This window comes from Lissotriton helveticus, chromosome 10 (assembly GCF_964261635.1).
Source record: "Lissotriton helveticus chromosome 10, aLisHel1.1, whole genome shotgun sequence".
NCBI lineage: Eukaryota > Metazoa > Chordata > Amphibia > Caudata > Salamandridae > Lissotriton > Lissotriton helveticus.
The window spans coordinates 537,693,236-537,714,607 of record NC_136071.1 but is presented as its reverse complement, the minus strand read 5'-3'; the positions used below and the strand labels follow the sequence as shown (position 1 = coordinate 537,714,607).

At 42.9% G+C, this 21,372-nt stretch overlaps 1 protein-coding gene across 2 annotated transcripts in view; it reads right to left on the bottom strand.

The window, feature by feature from the left end:
* Positions 1-4,101: 4,101 nt before the first annotated feature.
* LOC144784359 (hemoglobin subunit beta-1-like) overlaps positions 4,102-21,372 on the bottom strand; it is an 83,853-nt gene continuing 66,582 nt past the window's right edge. For both annotated transcript variants that reach the window (XM_078663085.1, XM_078663084.1), the window contains 3 exons: positions 11,910-12,028; positions 4,606-4,816; positions 4,102-4,389 (listed from right to left, as the gene is read on the bottom strand). In XM_078663085.1, the coding sequence (XP_078519211.1) occupies positions 4,261-4,389; positions 4,606-4,816; positions 11,910-11,998 (429 nt within the window). In that variant the 5' untranslated portion in view covers positions 11,999-12,028 and the 3' untranslated portion in view covers positions 4,102-4,260. The remainder of the gene's footprint in view (positions 4,390-4,605; positions 4,817-11,909; positions 12,029-21,372) is intronic.

Below are 21,372 nucleotides of genomic sequence, written 5' to 3'. Positions count from 1 at the left end.
GAAACTGCTGATAAAACGACAATAATGGGCTTGCTAATATGCGTTATAGAATTCCTATAGAATCCCAGGTTAGATGTCCTGCGATAATTTTAAAGAAGTTTCTTGCTAATATGCCCCTGAGTTCTTGGATTTGCACGTATTTTAGAGTATTATGAAGAGCAGGGTAATCTGCTGACTTCAGCGCCTTGAATGCTTTAGGAAGTCATATATGTAGCAGGCTGGACCGTCAAAAACAGAGGGGAAACTGGGGATCCCTGCCTACATCCCAGCTCCCCTTCAATAAAATGTATTTATATAATAAACAATAAAGAACATTGACAAGCCTGATCACCTGTGGTGGGGCAACTAATGCACCAACTCCACTAGATACTGAAAAATACTATCTTTTCTCTGTGACCGTGTACCATTTTTTCTTTTTATGAGCTGAAAGCCACAGTGTGTCCAAAGTGAGGCCTCACAAAAACCTTTTTGATTTTGGGCCCATAAAATATTCTGACTGGTCTGGCAACAGGTTCATTTAAGCAGTCAGGGAGGTTCTGGTATTGACTGCAGAGTATCAGAAAATTCAAAATAGTTGCCACCGTTCCCTCCACTGGACCTCACAATCTGATCATTGGCTGCACTCAGTGTCACCAGACTAAATGTGAGTGTAATAGGACTGTCAGGTAATGATTAGTCTTTTACGCCTCACAAGGACAATACTGTGGGTGGTAAAGAGGGGTGGAGATGGGAAATGTTCTCTCGTCAATGGAGCCAGATGCAGCAATACAAGAGCAAAAAGTAACTGCCCCTGCCTGCGTGTGATCTTTATGGGAAGCACACCTGTGGCAAAGGCAATCCTCTCCATTATACTGTCACATTTTAGATTTAAGAAGGCATGAGGAAATGGGAGAGCTAAATTATAGTCATAGCCAATTAACCAGTACTTAAACGTATCTATGCGTAGGGACCCAAATGTTTTCTCAGGCACCCACTGCAGTCGATTCCAACTGTTGGGATTTCAGAATACCAAGGCTGCCCAGTCTTGATTAGAATTTCTTCCTCTATTCTCTACCTCCGTACACTTCCGGTCTCTTCAAATCCCTCTAGTAGGTTCTTTTTTAATCCTCTTTTTCTGACTTTGCTACTCTTTTCCTATCTTTCTCTTCCCCTTCATTCACCTTTTCGGCAATCGATCTCTTTCTGTGGGTCAGAGCCTGAGAATGAAAAAGTAATGGTTCTCAAAAATGCGTACTGTTGTCCCTCAGTGTCCCTAAGTAGAGAATAGACACTACCTTTAATGCAATAGGCAACAATTTATAATGTATGGTTATGTAAATATTATTGTAATGAAGGAAACAGCACTCCAAAAAGATGCGAGGTTATCTTATGTCCCTATGTCACATAACACTACTTTTCCAATCCTACGTTTTCCTTTGATCAAGCTGTGCCAAATCATCTCTCCTAGTCTCCTTTTGTCCCTTATTACTTTCTACACTGCCACTATTTACTTCCCTTGTTCCTTTCTTTGCTAGACTGGTGGAAGTGGCCATTTGGAGACGTAGGACAATGTAGATGTAACTGGCCATGTAACTAACGTCAGACAGCTGTTGGGCGAAGGCTCTTGCATTTTCTGGCATCTCTCCCTTCCCCATCTTCTTTCCAGTGAGGTGATCCTGACTGTGTTCTAGTCAGCTGGACTTAGAAGTTGACTGTATTCGTGAGTCCCTATGAGACAGGGGAAGACGGTAAGTGGTAGAAAGTGAACAGAGGTACTCCTCATGATATGGGGATGTTTTGTAGCTTAGGTCCCTCTTCTAATTGCTGTCACTACCTTGTGGGATCTGTTTGAGAAGGCTCTTGGGTGGTGATCAAGGGTTTTGTGGCGTGGTCAGAGACTTTACTTGAGTGTAACACTTATCATGGGATAGTGTGATAGCTTGGATGATGAATATACACTCTGTGGATACCCTGACACTGAACATAAAAGGGTATGGCAAGTTCTGGGGGGCCCTGCCACAGAGATTGATAGAATGATATTGCATTCCAAGGTGGCTTGAGACTGTGTATGGATTATGTGAGGTGTTGGTGGACCGTGGGACAGACCTTGGAAAATATTTTAACTGTAGCGTGACTGTCAGTTAGGACTTCAGTAATAACCAGAGGTGTCTTGGGACCCTGGGGCTGAGTTTGTGATGGTTTCTTTTGGCAATGGCTTTGATTGAGAGCAATGTGTGATGGTTGCATGGCATCGCAGGACATTAAAGTGAATGTAATCCTATTCTCAGAACCTTCTAACTAATTACATTTCTAGTCTGACAATATGTCTGTCTTTGCATAAAGTGACGCTCCTCAACAGGAAATGTCCAATGAGTTAATTTTTTTGATCAACGGGTACCCCAATGCTTACACATAACAGCACGTGTGCCGATATGGAATATTGAATTGCACATTGCTGTCAATGATAACATCCTCGGATGCATATTTTAGTATGCTCCCAGATCTCTTTAGGCAGAAGTCTTGCATATGATGGCAGGAACTTTGGTGGGTCTTCACTAGCCCAGGACTAGTGAGAGATATCACCACCACTGCGGCAGTAAATATACGCGCTTTTCATTTTATTTGAACAGGATAAATGCTGGGCATATTTTCTAAATGAAGCACAATTCTCCATTGTTTCTATGTGAAATGTATGATGAACGTATAAGCTTATTTTCTTGCCTCAATGTGAAACCAGTCTCTTCCCTGTTGCTTCTGATTCATTTTCTTGATGCATCTCAAGAACCCTCCTAGGAAGTAATGTTGCAGCCTCACGAATTTACTTGCGCATGAGAGAGAGCTCTAAAAAAATTGGGTGTTTTTAAATTAGCAAATGCCACTTTATTGTTTTTAATAAAGTCTGATATTATAGACCCCCCCAACTTAATGACTTCAATTTTTGGAATCTGAGAGAAATGAACCACCACAGGAAGAACACAGTTAGTTACCAGAGATTGGACACCTTGTTCAAGTGAGGTATCTGAAATTAGCACCAAGATCTCATGTGCCCAAGAGTGCTCTTTAATTTACTGTGCTGCCTTAAGTGCCCATTAAGTGATCAAGTGTAGCCGCAAATGTCACATTAACTATTTAAATTTCCATTTTTAGACTCCAACCCTACTTACATACTGATATGCATTTGTACAGCCTCGTCCTTCCAGAGAGCTTTACTCATGCAATTACACAACCTCAAATGCCAAGTCACAAGCTCAAATGGTAACAGTGGAGTAGCAACCGGGGTGCAGGGGTTGCGGTCCGCCACAGGTGGCACGTGTTTTTACCTGTCGTCTTGGGCGGTAATCGCATCAGCCGCCCAGATACGGGGCAGCAATCGCAATCGTGGAAATTTACAGCACACCCCCGCTCTTCAATGTAGATGAGGGTGGCAAAGGGAGGAGATGCTATGGGCAGCCAAAGATCTAGCTACGCCACTGATTGCTAGTCTATTTTTACGTGCCTTCCAAAATATTCAGCTTTATCCTAAAATAGTCACAGGACTAGCCATTTGTGTTCATGTAGAGCCCCATTTGATCTGAGCAGAATAATAGGCGCACTTATACCACCAAGTGCTCAATGATAACTCTTTATGCCTACTGATGTCCAAATGTGTAGGTATGGCCCCTCTATAACCAGGTATAGATACATATGTTTTCTTGCTTAGTATAGCTCTTTAAGTTCAGATCTAGATTGACACGCTCAAGTATAGCCCTATATGCTGAGGAACTTTGAAGTTGTTGGTACCAGTTGTGCATCTTCAATTTTTACTGCACAGACGAGGGAAACAGTAAGGCAACTGTTGGGGATGAAAGCACGTCGAGTTGCAAAGTAGATTGGATACGTAGGTTTATTCGGTAAGATGGTATGAAGAGCCCCACCAGGGGCAGCCTTCTTGCTGCTCAGCCCATCCCCAAACTGAGTCTCTTACTCACCAACATTCCACAGCCACCTCACACACGAACATGTCACCACCACAGCAAGACTGGTTGAGGGGCAGGTATAACAGCAACCAAGGAGACACTTGAAACAAAATAGATCTGAGAGCAATTCTAGGTCTTTCAGCTGTACATAGAAAAGTCGAAACTATTGTCTTTGCCAGTGCTTGTTTTATTAGTTGCATGATGTTGCTGCTAAAAGTGCAATTACACATCAGAAAAAAACAAACAACTCATGTACTTTAATCAAGGTATCTAATGGCGGATTTTCTGTAGCCATGGGAGGCGTATAGAGGTGCTTCTTCGTAGGTCAAAAGTACCTACTGTGAAAGGCTTTGACACATTGTCGCAGGAACTTCTCAACAGCCGCCTGCCTCAGAGGTGTGTATTCCTCACCAAGAGTCATTGCCAGGACAATGCTAATGATTCCACAGTAAAGCTGCAAAAGAGATGGCCAACAGGTAAGCATTAGTTGACTGCTTGAGCATTCACGTGTTTGTGTGTTAGCACAGCTGTAGTCACACTCAAATCTACACAAACCTTATTCATAAAGAGACCATCACAAACCAATAAGTAACGCATAATAAAGCCCAAGCAAACACAATCCATACTACCATAAATCAGTACCGATAAAAAGTAGAGTATTTGTATTTACCGGGGCAACGGCAGGATCCTCAGGGGAAGTTATACCCATACCGACATACAATGCATCCAGGTTCTCCAGGTGTTTAACTGCCTCCTCAATGGACTTAATTTTCTCCACACCTAAGACATTAACTTTGGGGTTGTGCAGGATAGCATCACAGCTGCTCAAATCACCGATTGTACTGTAGTATCTCTTCATCCATGGATAGACGCATAACATTCTAGAAAAAACAAAAGCAACCAGCAGCCTGTGGTGATAACAGGGAAGTGCATTTGTCGGTCTCTCTGTCTATCTATCGTTTTTTCCCTTGCTAAAGGCTATAATTCATGACTGTGACACATTTCTGTGAACTGAGGGTTTAAATATTGTGGTTTGCAACTTACAATGTTTTCTAGGTCTAGGTGTGTTTGTGTGTGTGTGATTGTGTGTTAAACATGTTTGGCTTTTGTTACAGCCTCAAACGACAATTTGTAGAATTGGAAATCATATGGCATATTCACAAGAAAATGTCGGAGACTGGAGCTCTGCCAAATTTGGCAGCGCTGTGCTCTGACAATTTTAACGTTGGGATGTGCTGTATTAACAAGAATACTGAGCACCCATGTGTTTCCCCTAGCGCTGGTGCCAAAAAAGCTGCCTACCGCCAGTGCAGGCACCCTTCTGCCATGTTGCAAGGGCGCCTGTGCTGCAGGGGTGCTTGTTTATGTGCTGGAAGGGAAACCTGTTTATGTGTGCTGCAGAAAGTAGCACATATGGAAAGAGCACAAATCGAGGAGAAAGTTATAATTTATCCTCGTTGTGCCATTCTAACACCTGGTATTTCATGGCGTTAGTGTTTGGTGCTGCCTCAGCCTGAAAATCCACTGCAGCATCAAAAAGCAATGGGTGTTGTGGTGGAATGCCCACAACAACACCCATGTTATGCACCTTGGCCACAAAGGACTGCGTCAGAAAGGGGCATATATACAAGGTGGCATTAAGCCATGCAAAGTGGCTTAGCGCCACTTTGTAAATAAGGATAATGTCACTGCACCACCAGAGCATCAAAAAAAGCGACAAGCCGGCCATGCTAAGGACTTGTAAATATGCCCTCATGTCATCTCAATAATATGCAGGTTAACAATCACGTTTTTCCAATGAACAGCCTCGTTCTACATACAGGGAAGTATACTGAACTACAATAATCTGTAGTTCTGCATTCAATGCACTTTGATTTATTTGGAAGACATGCCTGGAAAAATATTAATAACTGATATACTGTATTGTACATTATGATTGCTACCAAATAAGGCCATCTAGGGATTGTGTTGACATTTACAAAGAATTTTACAAGCCCCCTCAAAGACATTTTCAAAAATAAAAGGTTTGTATCTTTTTTAAACACACATTATTGATTTTCTGTGCAAATGGGATAACATCCAGTATATACATGGCATTTTAGTCTCCCACCCAAAGCTGCATCAGTCAAACAATATAAACGGTATTACACGTTCAAAAAGTGTGGATGGTCCGGGTCTAGCCTAGGAAAACCCTGGACAAGCAGCGAGGACTCCAAGGGCATAACCATACAGAGGCAGAGCAGTATACAGGGTTTATCCACTCGTGCCAGAAAAAGGAATTGTAAGTATTTGAAGATCCACACTAAAACAAAGAAAAACAATGAAACTAAATAACCTGCTGGGGTAGACGAGAGAAAGGAGAGCAGAAGAAAAAAGTTACCAGGGTGATGTGGTGTCAGCGCTATAACATTGGGGGGAACGTCAGGACAGGGTAGGGGAAGAGTCCAGGGGAAAAGAGGTAATATGAAGACCTGAGGACCACACCTAGTCGGTGAGTAGGGGCGTATAATCAGTCAGGATCTCCTTCCCAGATTGCAGGGAGAAATTGGAGACCACTGAAATAATTCAGTTGGGGACAGTCCCATAGTATTGAATCTCATGCATGCGTATGGTCCGGCGATCAAATCCCACACCACGCTTCCCTACGGAAAGCCACGCCCTCATACTGAGCCAGCTTGATGACCTCAGAGTGCAACAGTTTAAGGCTAGTTCCCTGAGGGGATTTCCAGATCATCGGCAGCTGCTGTCGTGCTAAGAGTAATGTCAGGTCTATGAATTAAATCGTCAGGAGTCTCACTCGAGGCCAAAGGAAAAGTCCCAACAAAAAATAGATGGGGGTTTTCAGGATGTGCTGCCCAATGGCTTCTGCAATAAATTGAGTCACCTTGTCCCAGTAAGAGTGGATTTAGGGCTAAGACCAAATCACATGGAGAAAGTCCATGCCTCCTCAGTACATCTGGAGCTCACAGCATGTGCTCCTGAGAACATTGAGTTGATTCTCTTTGGGAAGAGGTAGGCCCTGTTAGGAAATAATATTGAATAAGCTGAACACTGGTGTTTCTGGATATGTGGTGAGTGGCATGTTACTCCAATATTTGTGATTGGGGCAGCTGTGTCCTCAGGCCAATGAGTCTGCAGCTGACATAGGTCAGATATGGCCTGCTGTAAAAATGCATTATAAAGTAGGGAGATTGTCCTAGTTTTACCCAGCGTCATGCAGATAACCTGAAGGGCAGCATGAGTTGGAGGTTCAGTTGACCCAAGCCTCCAGTGGGCGTGTATTGTCGCCCTAGCAGAGTTGTATAAAAGGAAATGGGTGTGGGGGAAGCAACCTCTTCTGTAAGGGTCTAAATATCCTGGAAAATGCCATTTTCAAACAGATCTCCCAAAGCACCAGTGCCCAGCCTCAAGCAGTCCCCTAACCCACCCCAATGGGCCAGAGGGTGCAAAGCAGGCAAGACTGATAGTGGGAGCTCCGGAGCATAGGGGAGCATACATTGTGTCCACTGAAGAGTGCAGGCCCAACTTGCCTTTCAAGAAGTATATCTTCCATTGTACTCCATCACCACTCTGTGGTATTAAGTAGCAAATGTAAGAAAGTAGCATGGATAGAAGTGTCCACGGTCTCTACACTTGGCACGCCATCTGGAGTCACTCTCCACCGCATCACCCAGACAAATTGCGCAGAGAAATAATAAAGCTCAAACTCCAGGACTACTAAGCTGCCCTCATAGAAGGGAGCATGAGCTTGGCCAACAAAACCCCACGTCTTCCTCTGCCGCACAGCAAGGTCAACAGCCCATCAATTTCCCATAAGAGAGCCCATGGTACCAACGCAGGAATAGCAGCGGAGAAATATAACAGACGCAGAAGGCCTACCATCCTTGTGAAGAGAGCCTGGCCCATAACGGAGAGGGCCAGAGTGTGCCTAAAGGTAACAGTTTGTGTCAGTCTCCAGTTCTGCCCAAATATTACCCTCGATCACTTGGGTTTCAGTGCAAAAGTTTTGCACCCCCAAGTAACGAAAGTTGTGCGGCACCTAACTGATCTCCTCTCCAAGCTCCGAGGGCCTATACTCTGAGACAGAGGTTACCAGAAACACTAGTTTATCCAATTAACAGAGCGGGTTAACAACTCAGCAAATTCAGCAAGCCTCCTGTACCTCTGAACACTCCCCACAGAGATATAACAACATATCATCCACATAACATGGAATGCTACCCAGGTGTAGCCCAGGGTAAGAGTTGCACTGACGGAGCTTTGAGGTCAATGGTTCAATTGCCATGGCGAACAGCACCAGAGACAGTGGTTAGTCCTTCCTGGTGCCTTATGGAATTATAAGCTTTCTCTATATCAACTGCTAGGAAAGTGGCCTTAGGGTAGTCCCTGAGTGGTGAGTGCAGACTATGAACGAGTCATCTGATATTAGGGATGGTGCTGCGAGTCGGGATAAACATGGACTGGTCTGGGTGTATCATGGTTGAGAGCTGAGGCAGCAGTCGGTTAACTAGATTCTTACTTAATATTTTGTAATCCACATTCAGTATCAAAAGTGGCACATAGGATGAGAGCTGTGTGCCTCTATTCCCTGTTTATGGAAAGGGAGAAGCTTGGCCTCTCATATACTGGACTGGGCACAATACCTTGCTCAATCAGCAATCCATCCGTTCCTGGCACCTTCCGCCTGGCCAGGGACTTAATAGACTCCATCACTTCCAGAGCCAGTATGTGATAGCTGCTTAGTGCAACCATATCATGAAGTAATCGATTGATCCCAGTGGCTATAACATAAGCATGTAATTCATGTGGGCTGGACCTGGGACGGGCGGAGAACAGAGCTGCATAGTAATCGCGAAGCATGGCATTTATGACTGTTTGTGTGTAAACCTTGACATGTATGGTCAGCCAGGGAGACCATAGAGGTCTGGTGCCTAGTGGGGTTAGCAAGCCCTGACAATAATCACCCGGCCCTGTCCTGTTCACTATGCACCTTGCTGATATAATGGCAGTAGTCGGGCCTCTAAGTCATTTAATTAAAACAAGCAGCTTCTCACTCTCTGGCCCAGCCCATAAGCGATTGTTTGTCATGGGGCCCAAGTCTGTCTAGGGAGTCTAGGAAATGTTCCTGCTGCAGAATTTTGTGATTAAGCTCCTAGAATATTCCGAGCAATGAGGCTATACAATAGCCTCATACCACAAGTCACAAATGAGGAAAGTGTACCCTCATTCTCTGCTAGGCAATCATGCAAGATGGTGCTCAGAGAGTCTTACAAAGCAGGGTCCTCATGGGCCTTCGTGTTCAATCTCCATGTGGGGATTGGGGGTCTAAGGGAGTCCAAGTACAGGGTCAACAGAAAAGGGTTGTGATATGAGTGAGTCTTAGCAAGTTATTCTGAAAGGGTTGTCATATCGCAGGGAAGCCCATTGCACAGCAGGGGGTCTTTGTGCACAGAAAGGTCATGTAAGCCCGAATGGTATGAATATTCATGGAGCTGCCCCTAGTACAGCATACAACCGCAGAAGAACTTTGCAACAGCGTGGGCCAGAGAGGCGGGGAGCGGACAGGTGGGACCTGTCTAGGGATACATCTGCAATGCAATTGAAGGTGCCCCTTGTGACTAGTGGGTAATGTAATAGTGTGGAAATGTGTGTGGAGAAGAGGAAAGAAAGGCAGTTTTGTCAATATTCAGGGCATATAGGTTTATGAGTGCAACATCCTTTCCCTCTAATTTACCCCCTCCCCCAAAGATGGTATACCTGCCATCGGGTCTATCCTATCAATCTGCAGAAGAAAGGGAACCCCAGGCAAGACCCAAAGGAGCAGCCCCAGGAGAAGACAGAGAAAGTTGTGTAGTAGACACGGTGCACCATCATTTTTTTAATGCAAGTTCCTGTGACTCACTCAGGTGGTTTCCTGTAGGAAAGGTACCTGTACTTTGCATCTTTTAATGTAGGCTTGAACCCTGCATCTTTTACTCAGTACACCAAGGCTCCTCACATTCCAAGTGAGGAGACAGACTGTGGATCCAACGCTAGCCATGGAGGGGGTACTTTGCAATACTCCATGGGCCCCAGGTCCCTGCCCCCATCCCATACCCCCAGGTCAGAGACAGTGAGGAAATCCCACCCAGGGTCAAACAAGAAACTTTGAAAAAAACTCCCAACTGATGCCTCCCAGGACAATTAAATAAATGTCCCTTATCCAGACCATTGAAAAAACACACTATCAAGGGGCCCTCAGAAAGGGCGATATGGGGTCATCCAGCTATGGCACAGTAGGGTAGGGGATTGTAATTCAAGATACCTCGAAATGGGCACCCAGCTAGGCCCCCGAAGTAAACTGAGGTCCAAAATATGGTCCCATGGTCACCAAGTCACGACACAACTCTAGAAGAATAAGGAATGATAATGGCAAATGTACAGTTAAATAAGTTTGTCAGCCATGACAGGGGTGACGTCTTGCAGGAGCGTGCTAGATTCTGAGTCCCACACACCTCCTCAGGGGTCTCCATCAGAGTGAGATATTGTTGGGCTGCTGCCACCACCTCCTTGCAGCCAGCATGAACCTGCTGTTGTGTGGGACAAGACATCCCTACTTAATGAGAATGGGTCCTCGTGTGTTTTCGACATTCGACGGGGCAGGGCAGTTGCAGCCAGTTATGTTATATTCATCCAGCATTGCCAGGCCTCCTCTGGGGTTGAGTAAAAACATGGACTTCCCATCCATGAGGACCCACAGCTTAGCTGGGAACAGCAGTGCATAGGAGACTACCAGGTGCTGAAGTCACCATTTTGCAGTCAGGGAGGATGCTCTCCGCTTATGGACTGTGGCTATGAAATCGAGGAAAATTGAGACTTAAGCATTGTCCAATTGGTAGGGATCATAATGCGTGCCTGAGAGGGCAGGAAGTCCCTGTCTCTGAAATGCAAGAGCTGCTCCATCACAAGGACTTGGTGGCACTCCAGGTGATGGGGAGCAAGCCGGGTACCCTGTGAGCTCGTTCAACTGCGTAGTATTTAGACAGACCTACCAGGGCCACCATCTACTGCAGCCAGTCCTTCAGGGACAAGAGCATGAATGAGGCCTTGATTCACTAATGCAAGTCCACCACTCTAATATTGTTTTGACAGGCCTTTCCCTCGAGCCTCAATCCAGGCTTCAAGTATCTTGACCCTGGCTAAGATTGTACTGAGCTCACAGCCTGTGATTGCGAAACTGGTCCCAGCTCAAACACGTCTGATTCCACATGTTTGACACACTACGCTATTCTTCTTTAGTTGCCGCACAAATGCCCTATATCGACAGACACAGAATTGATTTGGCTTTTAAGTGCTTCTCTGGTGGATTCAATGACAACCGAGATACTTTCCAGTGTGTAAGGACGAGCCGGAGTAGAAGCAGGGAGTACTCCAGTTGCAGCATCCTTCCTAAAGTGTAGGAAGTGCCCAATGACTCTGCTCGAGGCCGAGAGGAGTCTTCTGGCAATGCAGAGCGACAGGGGCCAGTAACAGGCATAGGTGGGGTACAATAAACTTGAAGTGGGGCTCCCTACAATCCTTAGCCGAGATGAGCCACCCGCTGTGAGGATGTGGAGTAACATGAAGGTCCAAGAACAAATGACCCACTCTGTCAATTCAAGCTCCTTAGTTTCCCAACTGCAAAGACCTAGACAATAAGTGAGGCCCCAGCAATCAAGCAGTGGTAATGTCTAGGTGGGGTTGCAGCCCTACACACCTCCTTGGGGGCCTCCAACAGAGTGAGATATTGTGGCGGCTGCTGCCACCACCTCCTTGCAGCCTGCATGAACATGCTGCTGTGTGGGACAAGACATCTCTACTTAATGAGAATTTATTTTCACCACTGTAGCCCAAATGTGTGTGTCTGTATGGGTGTGTGTGTGATATGTTATACAGAACAATGGACTAGTAAATATGTTTTATTTACTGATAAATATTCACATGCTTTTGGCTTACCTGGCAAGACATTCACCTCCTATTTGATCAATATTAATTTTGCTCCAAACGTCATGGATGTAACACTTCTCATCAGTTGTAAATATCATGGTGGAAATTTAGGACAACACTGTGGTCTTCTGCAAAAAGTAGAACAATTATGAATATATTTGTTGGCTGAAACGTCAGATGTTTGGGTGTGGCCTGACTGCTGGAAAGAAGCAAGTCCCCACCAGCACAGAGAAGCTTCAGCCCTCCAAATAATTATTTTGAACATTTATTGTTTTCCAAAAGAAAATCTTTTAGAAACATACCAAAACTGAAATCTCCCACTAAAGTACCTATAACTGTGATTCAATTATCATTTTACGTTTTTTTAAAGAATCAGCACATTATCATATACAAGATATGTGTAATAAATTGTAATCAGAATTTTTCTAGATAATTTGCAGAAGAGATGCACTTTTGACTTGCTTAAAAACAGTTATTTCGGCTGCATCCAGATTTCTGTATATTTTACTTATATGGAAGTTAGGCAAATTTATTTTCTGGGAAGTTACCTGTCAAAGAGTGTAAATCGCGTAAAAAATAAAGCATATTATAAATACAACTGATTGCATGAAACAAAATATAGATCCAGCAATACGAACAGCCAAAATAAGAGGGAAGGCACTCTAAAATCTGAAAAGTGAATAACGGATATCAGAAACTCAATAAAACTAATTTCGTTGCGCACCCTGCATCGCATTTTGCGATGCAGGGCACGCTACAAAATTCGTTTTAATAATTAAATTGTTTACTTGCCTTCAATTATTCATACTCCAGTTTTTAGCAACCCCACCCTGCCCCTCCCCCGCCCCGCCTTTCCGCCCCACCGAAACTCCCTCCACGGGCCGTGGCTGCTCATATTCATTAATACCCCATACGATAAATGCACGCAATCATAGCTCTTCATACTTAATGCAACCCAATGGTTTGATTCGTAGTGGTGGGAGAGTCTCCGCAATCGGGTCGGAATCTCTGAAATGAGAATTCTTTGACGAGGACCTACTTCCGTGTGGAGATTCACCCATGACTGCGGGGCCTTTGCCACGAGTGCAGAGGCTCTATGTAAATCAGGCCCCAAATGTGAAGAAATGCTCCCATATACCCAGGTATAGCTACATAAGCTTGCTTACTCAGCGTAGACCTGATATAACACATATATGTTCTGACGTAGAGTGATATGCTGAAAGAGTTGCACCATAAATTGAGGAACATTAAAGTTCCTTGTGTTTGGTATCCATCCTGGGTTAATACTGCATGGGCCATGGAAGCCGCAAGTCAGCCAATGAGACATTTCAAACAAAATAGATATGAGCCCATGTCTGAGTCTTGCAGACATAAATCATTCAAAAGTCCAAACTATTGTCTTTACTAATCTTGGTATGTTTAGTGGCTTGGTGTTGCTGCTACAAATACAACTACACATCAAATAACAATATTTAATTCATATACGTTGATGAGCATATCTCATGGTGGGCATTCTATAGCAGCAGGACTCTTAGAGAGGCGCTTCTTCACAGGACAGTGGTACCCAGTGCTTTGCGATGCAGGGCGCGCTACGAAATTCGTTTTATTAATTAAATTGTTTACTTACCTTCAATTATCCATACTCCAGTTTTTAGCACCCCCCACCCTGCCCCTCCCCCGCCCTGCCTCTCCGCCCCACCGAAACTCCCTCCACGGGCCGTGGCTGGCTTCGGACTGTTCCAATGTGTTGCAGGAACTTCTCAACAGCAGCCAGCACAGAAGGTGTGTTTTCCTCACTGGGGGTCATGCCCAGATCAATGCTAGCATTCCTCCTAAAAGATACAAATGAGATGGGCAACAGATAAGCCTAGGTTGCCTCGCATCGACAACCTGTCAGTCTCTGCTGCCTTGCTGGGGTGGCCTCGGTCCCCCAGAGTGCCCTTTGCCGCAGGAGGAGGGACGTCCCGATTTAGTGCAGGAGGCGCGGAGGTATGTCGTCAGCTGGGCAAGGCTGGGCTGGGCCTTCCCTCTTGGTTTTATTTCGCTGTTTTATTTTGTTTGCTGACAATTATTGTGTATGGAATCTGTTTTTTTCAGCAGTGTGACCCATAGTTGGCTGGACCTCTATTCAAGCAGGAAATAAGTGCCACTTGCCTACTATTTGTATTTTCCCGCTGCATAGTAGTATTGCAGGTGACCGGTGGTGTTGGGGCCTATATTGTCCTGTTGTAAACACTTACTAGACTTGAGGGGTTTAACTGCCAATATGGGTAAGCATAAGGCGGGAAACGCCAAGCCAGTAGCTGATCAAAATTTGACAATTACTGAGTCATTCCTTGCATGCGTTGTGGGTGTTACATCAAAAGAAATAGATTTGACGAACAGGGTTGTTCCCTTGGTATGGCTGGGCCAGTGACAGAGTGATAGCCATTGAGGACACTGGGCCCAGATTGACCATGGACAAGGACGAGGAGCTGGATGAGAGGCACAGTACCAGTTTTAATGAGGTTTTGGATGCTTCTATTAACCAGCAACCCCTTGTGTAACACCGGCAGTTGCCTCTTCTATGGCCTCTTCTTCCTTAGTCCTTTCACCTGCAGCTGAATGCAAAAGTCTGTAGCTGGTGGCCCATGTTCCCTTGATAAGCCTACTTGTTTTAGGAGCAAAAACTGCCTGCTAACCATTCTATCCCTTCAGATGAGTTCTCCTGGGCCCCGTTTTGGAGTAAATTAAGAGCTACCATTAAAGATGTATTGTTCCCGCTTAGAAGTTGGACAGGTTGGAGGTTGAAATAGACAAATAAACTTCCTTTTGTCAGAAAACATCAGATATGGGTACATCAAATGGCACGGTCATTGAGTTTCACCACCAAACCATGTACAGGTTGATCATGTCTCTAACATAGGCCCGTTGGGTAGGGCCTTACCTGGAACCCGCCCTTTTCTGGTGCAAACCTCTCAGGGCTCTTTGACTGGGCATGTGCAGAGGACTGCATTAGGGTTTTCTGGGTTGATACCCTCTAAGTTTTTTCTTATCCGAATAAGCTGCATTCTTCTGGCATCCAGCAACAGCTCCAGTAGCAAACCATGTTGGTTTGAATGTTCAAATGCCACCTAGTGTTCCTGTAACAATGAATCTTCCTCCAGTCTGTTGTCCTTATGTGGCTGTCCAGGTTAATTTTCCCACACTGAAACCGCGGATAAGTGAAAGCCCTGAATCCTTGAAGATTAGGTGGTGCATTAGGTTAGATCAAAGGTTTGTTTCCATCTGATAGAGAGCACCAAATATTGATTACGAGAGGGTAGAATAGATTGGTCTGTTATTGAAAAATCTGAAGGCAGACTGAATAGTCATAAACTTCCAGCACCCTAGATATGCTAGTGCTGCCCTCTCCATTTGTTCAGAATATGGCTCTATTCCTCCTGGTTATTTTTACTGCCACTTAGAAAACTCTGTACAAATACATAATGCCACATTACATCTACATCTACTGCCGGGGAACAATCCCATTCCTTATTCTCCTTTGGTTGGTCTACTAGTTACCAGTCTCTGAGTTCTTTATAAGACAACAATTGGCTTGATAACACTGGGCACAATGATCAGGGGTGGAGCGAAGACGATTTTGGGGGTATCACGAGGGACCCTGTAATTGAAATATCATATGATTGATTCTTAGGCGACCCCGGGCTGGTAATTAATTTTAATATGCGTATTCATAAGTCTATGGTGAGCAATATTGTGGTTAATCCTAGCTCAAGCCAACAGCATACCAATGTGCCTATTACATGTGGTAATAACCACATTTTAGAGGGAGGTGTTACAAATTTGTAACTTGGTAGGTGGGTTCATCAATTAACAAGCCAGGAACTATTCATTGGGCTAATACTGTACCTGGTTTCAATGTGACACAAGAAACTTGGTGTACAAACCCAACACTTGTGGAGGGTTTCTCTTCCGATTTTATGGATGCTATGCAATCCCATGCTGGGTGGGCCAAATAAGGGCTTCAGATTCTCATTTCTACTAAACTTCCAGTAAGGGTCAAAGAGTCTTCTTTGGTTAGTCCCTAATCTCAATTATTGCGGTTAACCATGATGGCGGACAGGATTTGTTTTTGGTAAATGCTTATAAGAACGTTTTTGCAGCTACATGCAGTCGGGTAGTAAAAGCATTAGAGTATGGACTGGAAGCCTTTTACGCCCTATCCATACCAATTTTGCATTATTATGGGCTGGTGATTTTAACATTCACACTTGCCCTTTTCTGGCAACATGTGTATGTGATAATACTAATCAGGAAGGGGTGGGTTTTGTTAATTTGTGTCATAATGAATAAGGAGCTGCATTGAACTTCATTATTTCTAAATATGACTTGGAGGTATTTAAGTGTGAACATGATGCTACTGGGAAGAACATCCCATCATTTACTGGAAGAAATGGCCCTTCAGTCATTGATCATATATTGGTATCTGCCTCTGCAAGTAGTATGTGTGGCATCCTTACTATTGTTCAGTCCGTACTAAGTGACAAAGTCACCATTGTTTACCTTTTTAGGTTGAGCATTCTTGTATATACTTTAGTCTATACTTATATGTGTATGTACTTTGTGGGCTCTGGAGATCAGTCCTAGGACTTGTCTGCTTCTGCTTAGGGACATTTTTTTCTGTTCAACTGCCTCTATATAACTGTCTTCATAGGAAATGACCAGAAGAATTCAGTAAAATACCAGAATTGCTTTCTGCTTGTTCAACTGCCTCTATTTAACTGTCTTGATAGAAAACGACCAGAAGAGGTCAGTAAAATACAAGAATTGCTTTCTGCTGAGGGACTTTCTTTTTTTCTGTCAATTGCCTCTATTTAACTTTCTTGATAGAAAACGATTAGCAAAGGTCATTAAAATACCAGAATCACTTTAGCATTCTCTAGATTCCAGTCCATAGAAATTGTCTTCCACAATCATCCGTAGAAAATAATATTTGTTTCAAATCTTGTATTTTCATTGATATGACCACAGAAGGCCCTTTTTTTTATATTAAAAACAGAGCTTTTGACTATACCAATTCCCGCTGAAAGGCAATATTTTTCTCCATGTGTTCCCATACAAGGCGTGTCACGCAGTTTGGTGCTTACTTTCCCTCCATGTTAAAGAACAGTAAATGTTTCAGCACCCAGGCTAATGTGCTGCATAGCTAAATACAAATAAGGTCCCAAAGGCGAGACCTGTTACATTGCAAATGCTTGCTTCTTCTGGGGTACGGAATGTGAATTATTTCCATTAATTAATAATATTACCCCCAAATGGCCTAATGGTGTACGAATTCAGTGGGCAGGCATTGATCCAAAACTTAAATTGCAAAAAAATAGTAAAACGTAACTGCTCTGAAATAAGTTACTGTTTACAGGACCATGTGTTCGATAATTTGCTGATGGATACATTAAATCACATTTGCTGTTATATTAAGCTACTTCTGACCTGCTCACAAACTGGTACTGGGGAAAAGGGTGGGGAATGGTTTAATCATGCTTGAACTCAGGCCTCCCGGTGTTTGAAACAAGCTTTGAACAGTTCTCCTTTGGGACATAATGGTTATTAAGTCCCCTTGCTTAAAGTATAAATAGGCCCTCACCAACAGGAAGAGAGTACTTCAGGACGAGGTGTGGACAAAATTTACCCTAGCAGCAGAAACTAATAACATTAAGTGATCTTGGGACACGGTCATTGCACTATTTTTAAAAAATGACACTAGCCCTGAGTTCTGATCTTTCATTGACTGTAAGGCTTGGATTGCACACTTTCTGGAATTTTTAAACGGAATAAATGTGATAATGGGGTAGAAGGTTGTAAGGTGATGTATAGATGGGAACCCTTTCCTCTGGATATAATCCTTGATGAGGTTCACTAGGACTAGCAGGTTAGTACTGGGGTGGATGTGCCCCTGGACCCAATGGGGTGCTGGTAGATGCTTTTAAATCTCTTACTGAATTATGGGGGCCTATTCTTGCAAGAGGGTCCAACATAGCTCTGCCGATACAATACCAGCCTCCTGGGGTACTGCTATAATTGTACCAATCTATAAAAAAGGCAATAAATCAGACCCTAAAACCTATCATCCTATATCGCTCCTGGATTCCTCGCTGAAAGTGATGAGTAGGATCCTACCGATGAAGCTAAAAGAATGGGTACAAGAAAGTTCTATTTTATCACCTGTCCAGTTCGATTCCAGAAAGTGCCTAGAAACCATTAAGCAATGTGAAAACTTGGATTTGTTGATAGGAGAACGGAAACAACCATGCCAGGTAGTTGGCTAAGAGAAAACCTCGGGCCCTGACCAGCTGCTATGAACAATATGCCATCCTCATTTTTGACTGATCTTAGTATTGTTACCTTTTAACTAAAACTTCTTGCTTTTATATTTTCTCTTTTTACTTCTCTGTGGAAATTTGTTTTAATGCATTTTTTGTAATGGTTTTAATTAACCTAAACAATAAAAAATTACTTACTACTTAAGATAGGGAACTACACTAGAGCTAAACCTGTCGCTCTTTATCTTTGCTTTGCCGACCTAAGTAGCTCATTTGACTTAGTTGACCTTACTATTCCCTGGTCATCGTTGATTTCTCTTGGATACCCTAACTCAACTATAGCATTCCTTGCACGCCACTATGATAAGTTGTCCATTAAAGTTTGCTTTGGCCCACATGGTGAATGTTCGCCCACTTTTAGAGCGGGGCAGGTATTCATCAAGACTGTGTTTTAGCCCCTTTACTGTTTTTTCTTTTTGTTAATGGGGTTGGTAGATTACTACAGTCTTTGCAAACTGGGTGTTCCATATCAGTCTTGTTTTATGTGGATTGTATCCCCTTGAACTAATTTTTGAATTATAAAATAATATATTTTCACATAAATAGGTTTTTCCGTGTGATCCTTCTATTTTCAGTATTGTGATTAATTTTGTTATTCACTGTAGTAATCCTATGGATACATCTGGGTTAGTTTGTTCACAACAGACCCTCCAGACGCTTGCCTTTAAATCAATTCAAGTAGTTCATAAATCAAATCCCTTGTAGACATCCTTTACCTTAAACTGTTTTATGTGGATGACGCTGTTTTGCTGTCTAGAACCCCAGTTGGCTTACAGAAATTGAAGAGTGCTTTTGGGGAGGTTATGTGTCAAGGCTGTGTTTTGGCCCCTTTACTGTTTTCTCTTTTTATTAATGGGTTGATAGATTTCTACAGTCTTTGCAAACTGGATGTTCTATACCAGTGTTGTTATATGCGGATGACACTGTTTTGCTGACTAGGACACCCGGTTGGCTTAGAGAAATTGATGAGTGCTTTTGGGGAGGTTATGTTGTCCATAAAAATGGTAATTGACACATCTAAAAATCTTACTATGATCTGTGGTCATAAACCAAAAACATGCAGAACCTTTTGTATTGATAATACCCCAATAGCTAATGTAAATTCCTTTTGTTATTTTGGGATTTTATTTAGGGGAAATGGTTCTTGGACACAACAGATATTAAATGCTAAAGTTAAAACAAGTAGAAATTCTAACGGGATTTTAAGGTTCTCATCCACTTTAGGTAGCCGACCTATCGGAGAAAAGGTAAAATATATAAGGCTAGATGGGTGGCTACTGCTAATTATGGGGCCAGCCTTTCTGGGTATGCTCCTAGTACAGAACTGCAAGTTGGGGAAAATAGTTTCTTTTAAAGACTATTATGCCTTCCTGTTTCTGGCTCAACTGCAATTGCAAATCAGGAAGTTGGCTCACTGTATTTGGAGGATATATTATTGGTAAGATGTTTGCTATTATGATTTACTATATGGGTATTTGCTATTATGATTTACTATATGGGTAAAAGAGGAAACCAGCTTTAACAAATCAATTATCCTTGATTGTTTAAACTTAGATAACGTTTCACGAATCCCTTGGCTAGCATTTATTAATTGCTACTAATAGTACACTGCTTAAATTCTCCACATAGTTAGATCCCACTCAAGTGTGATTACTCACTAAAAAGACTATTACATGAACTTTTCTCCGGCATTAAAGTGAACCGGGAATTGGCAAATGACTAAGGGCCAGATGTAGGTAGCCAAATACCGGTCGGTAACGGCCGATTTCGGCCGTTACCGACCGGTATTTGGCTTTTGAGATGTAGGTGGGTCGTTATTTACAGAATCTGTATATTAACCAATTCGGTAAATTTACCACTTCGGTATTTTACCGAATCGGTAAATATACCGATTCTGTAAATCCATATGTAGCTGTCACTCCTAAGAGTGCCACAGGCCCTTAAGAGTCGGTATTTTAGCACACAATCCTATTGTGTGGTAAAATACCGAATTCAGGTGTGCATGCACATCTGTGCATGCACACCTGTGCAATTTGACACACAGACATGCCATTAGGGCATGTATGTGTGCCACATGTCACTGCATGCCTGTACTTGGGGTGCTAGAGGGTGTCAAAGTGACACCCCCTGCACCCTTGCAGGATTAGTTATTTACCGATTCTGTAAATACCGAATCGGTATTTCTCATTGATTCCTATGGGGTTCAAGGCCCATAGGAATCAATGTGAAATACCGATTCGATATTTACAGAATCGGTAAATACCGACTGTTACAGAATCAGTAAATTAGAAATGAGATTTACCTACATATGCCTCCTTCCTATTTACCTACTCTTAAATACCGAATCGGTATGATTCGTTATTTAAGAGTCGGTAAATAGGAATTACCTACATCTGGCCCTAAATAAACAGTTGCCTTTTATATTTTACTTGATAGGGGGGGGTGCAAATGGTATTTACCTTGTGTCACCAATATTCAGCATCCATTCGTCTTGACAAGACTTAGATTTGGCACCGTGCATCATTTGGTTGCTTTTCCTAATCTGAAATCTTGACCCCCCCCCCAGATATGACATCTTACCCACGTGATGGTAGGAGTAAAGAGAGTACATTGCACTCTCTATTGGTTTGTAATTTTTATCTAAGCTATAGGAATTTTTATCTTAAACCTATTCTTGTTGCACAGAATATTTGATCCTATAATGTCACCCTGAAGTTTTTGCTTGCATTAAATTAACCCATTGTGTGTTGTAATGTTCCTCTTTTTATCCTGAAGCTGATTAATTTGAAGAAAAGTGTCATGTATTAGCCGATCTTGAATTTTAGAATTTGTTATGACTACAAGATGATGATGGGCTATTTACTGAATATGTATTTTCTGGATATGTCAAAACATTGTTATTATTAAATCTGTTATTTGGTCATGTTTTAGATTGTTCTTATTATATGTTTTAATACTTTTATGGCTAGTTTGAACTAGCTGAATAAAGTTTATGAACTGAACTGACTCACTAACCATTTGCTTGTTTGCATGATGCAGTCACACTAAAACATACCTGCATGAACATTATTCACAAAGAAACAATCACAAATCGATATCCAAGACATGCT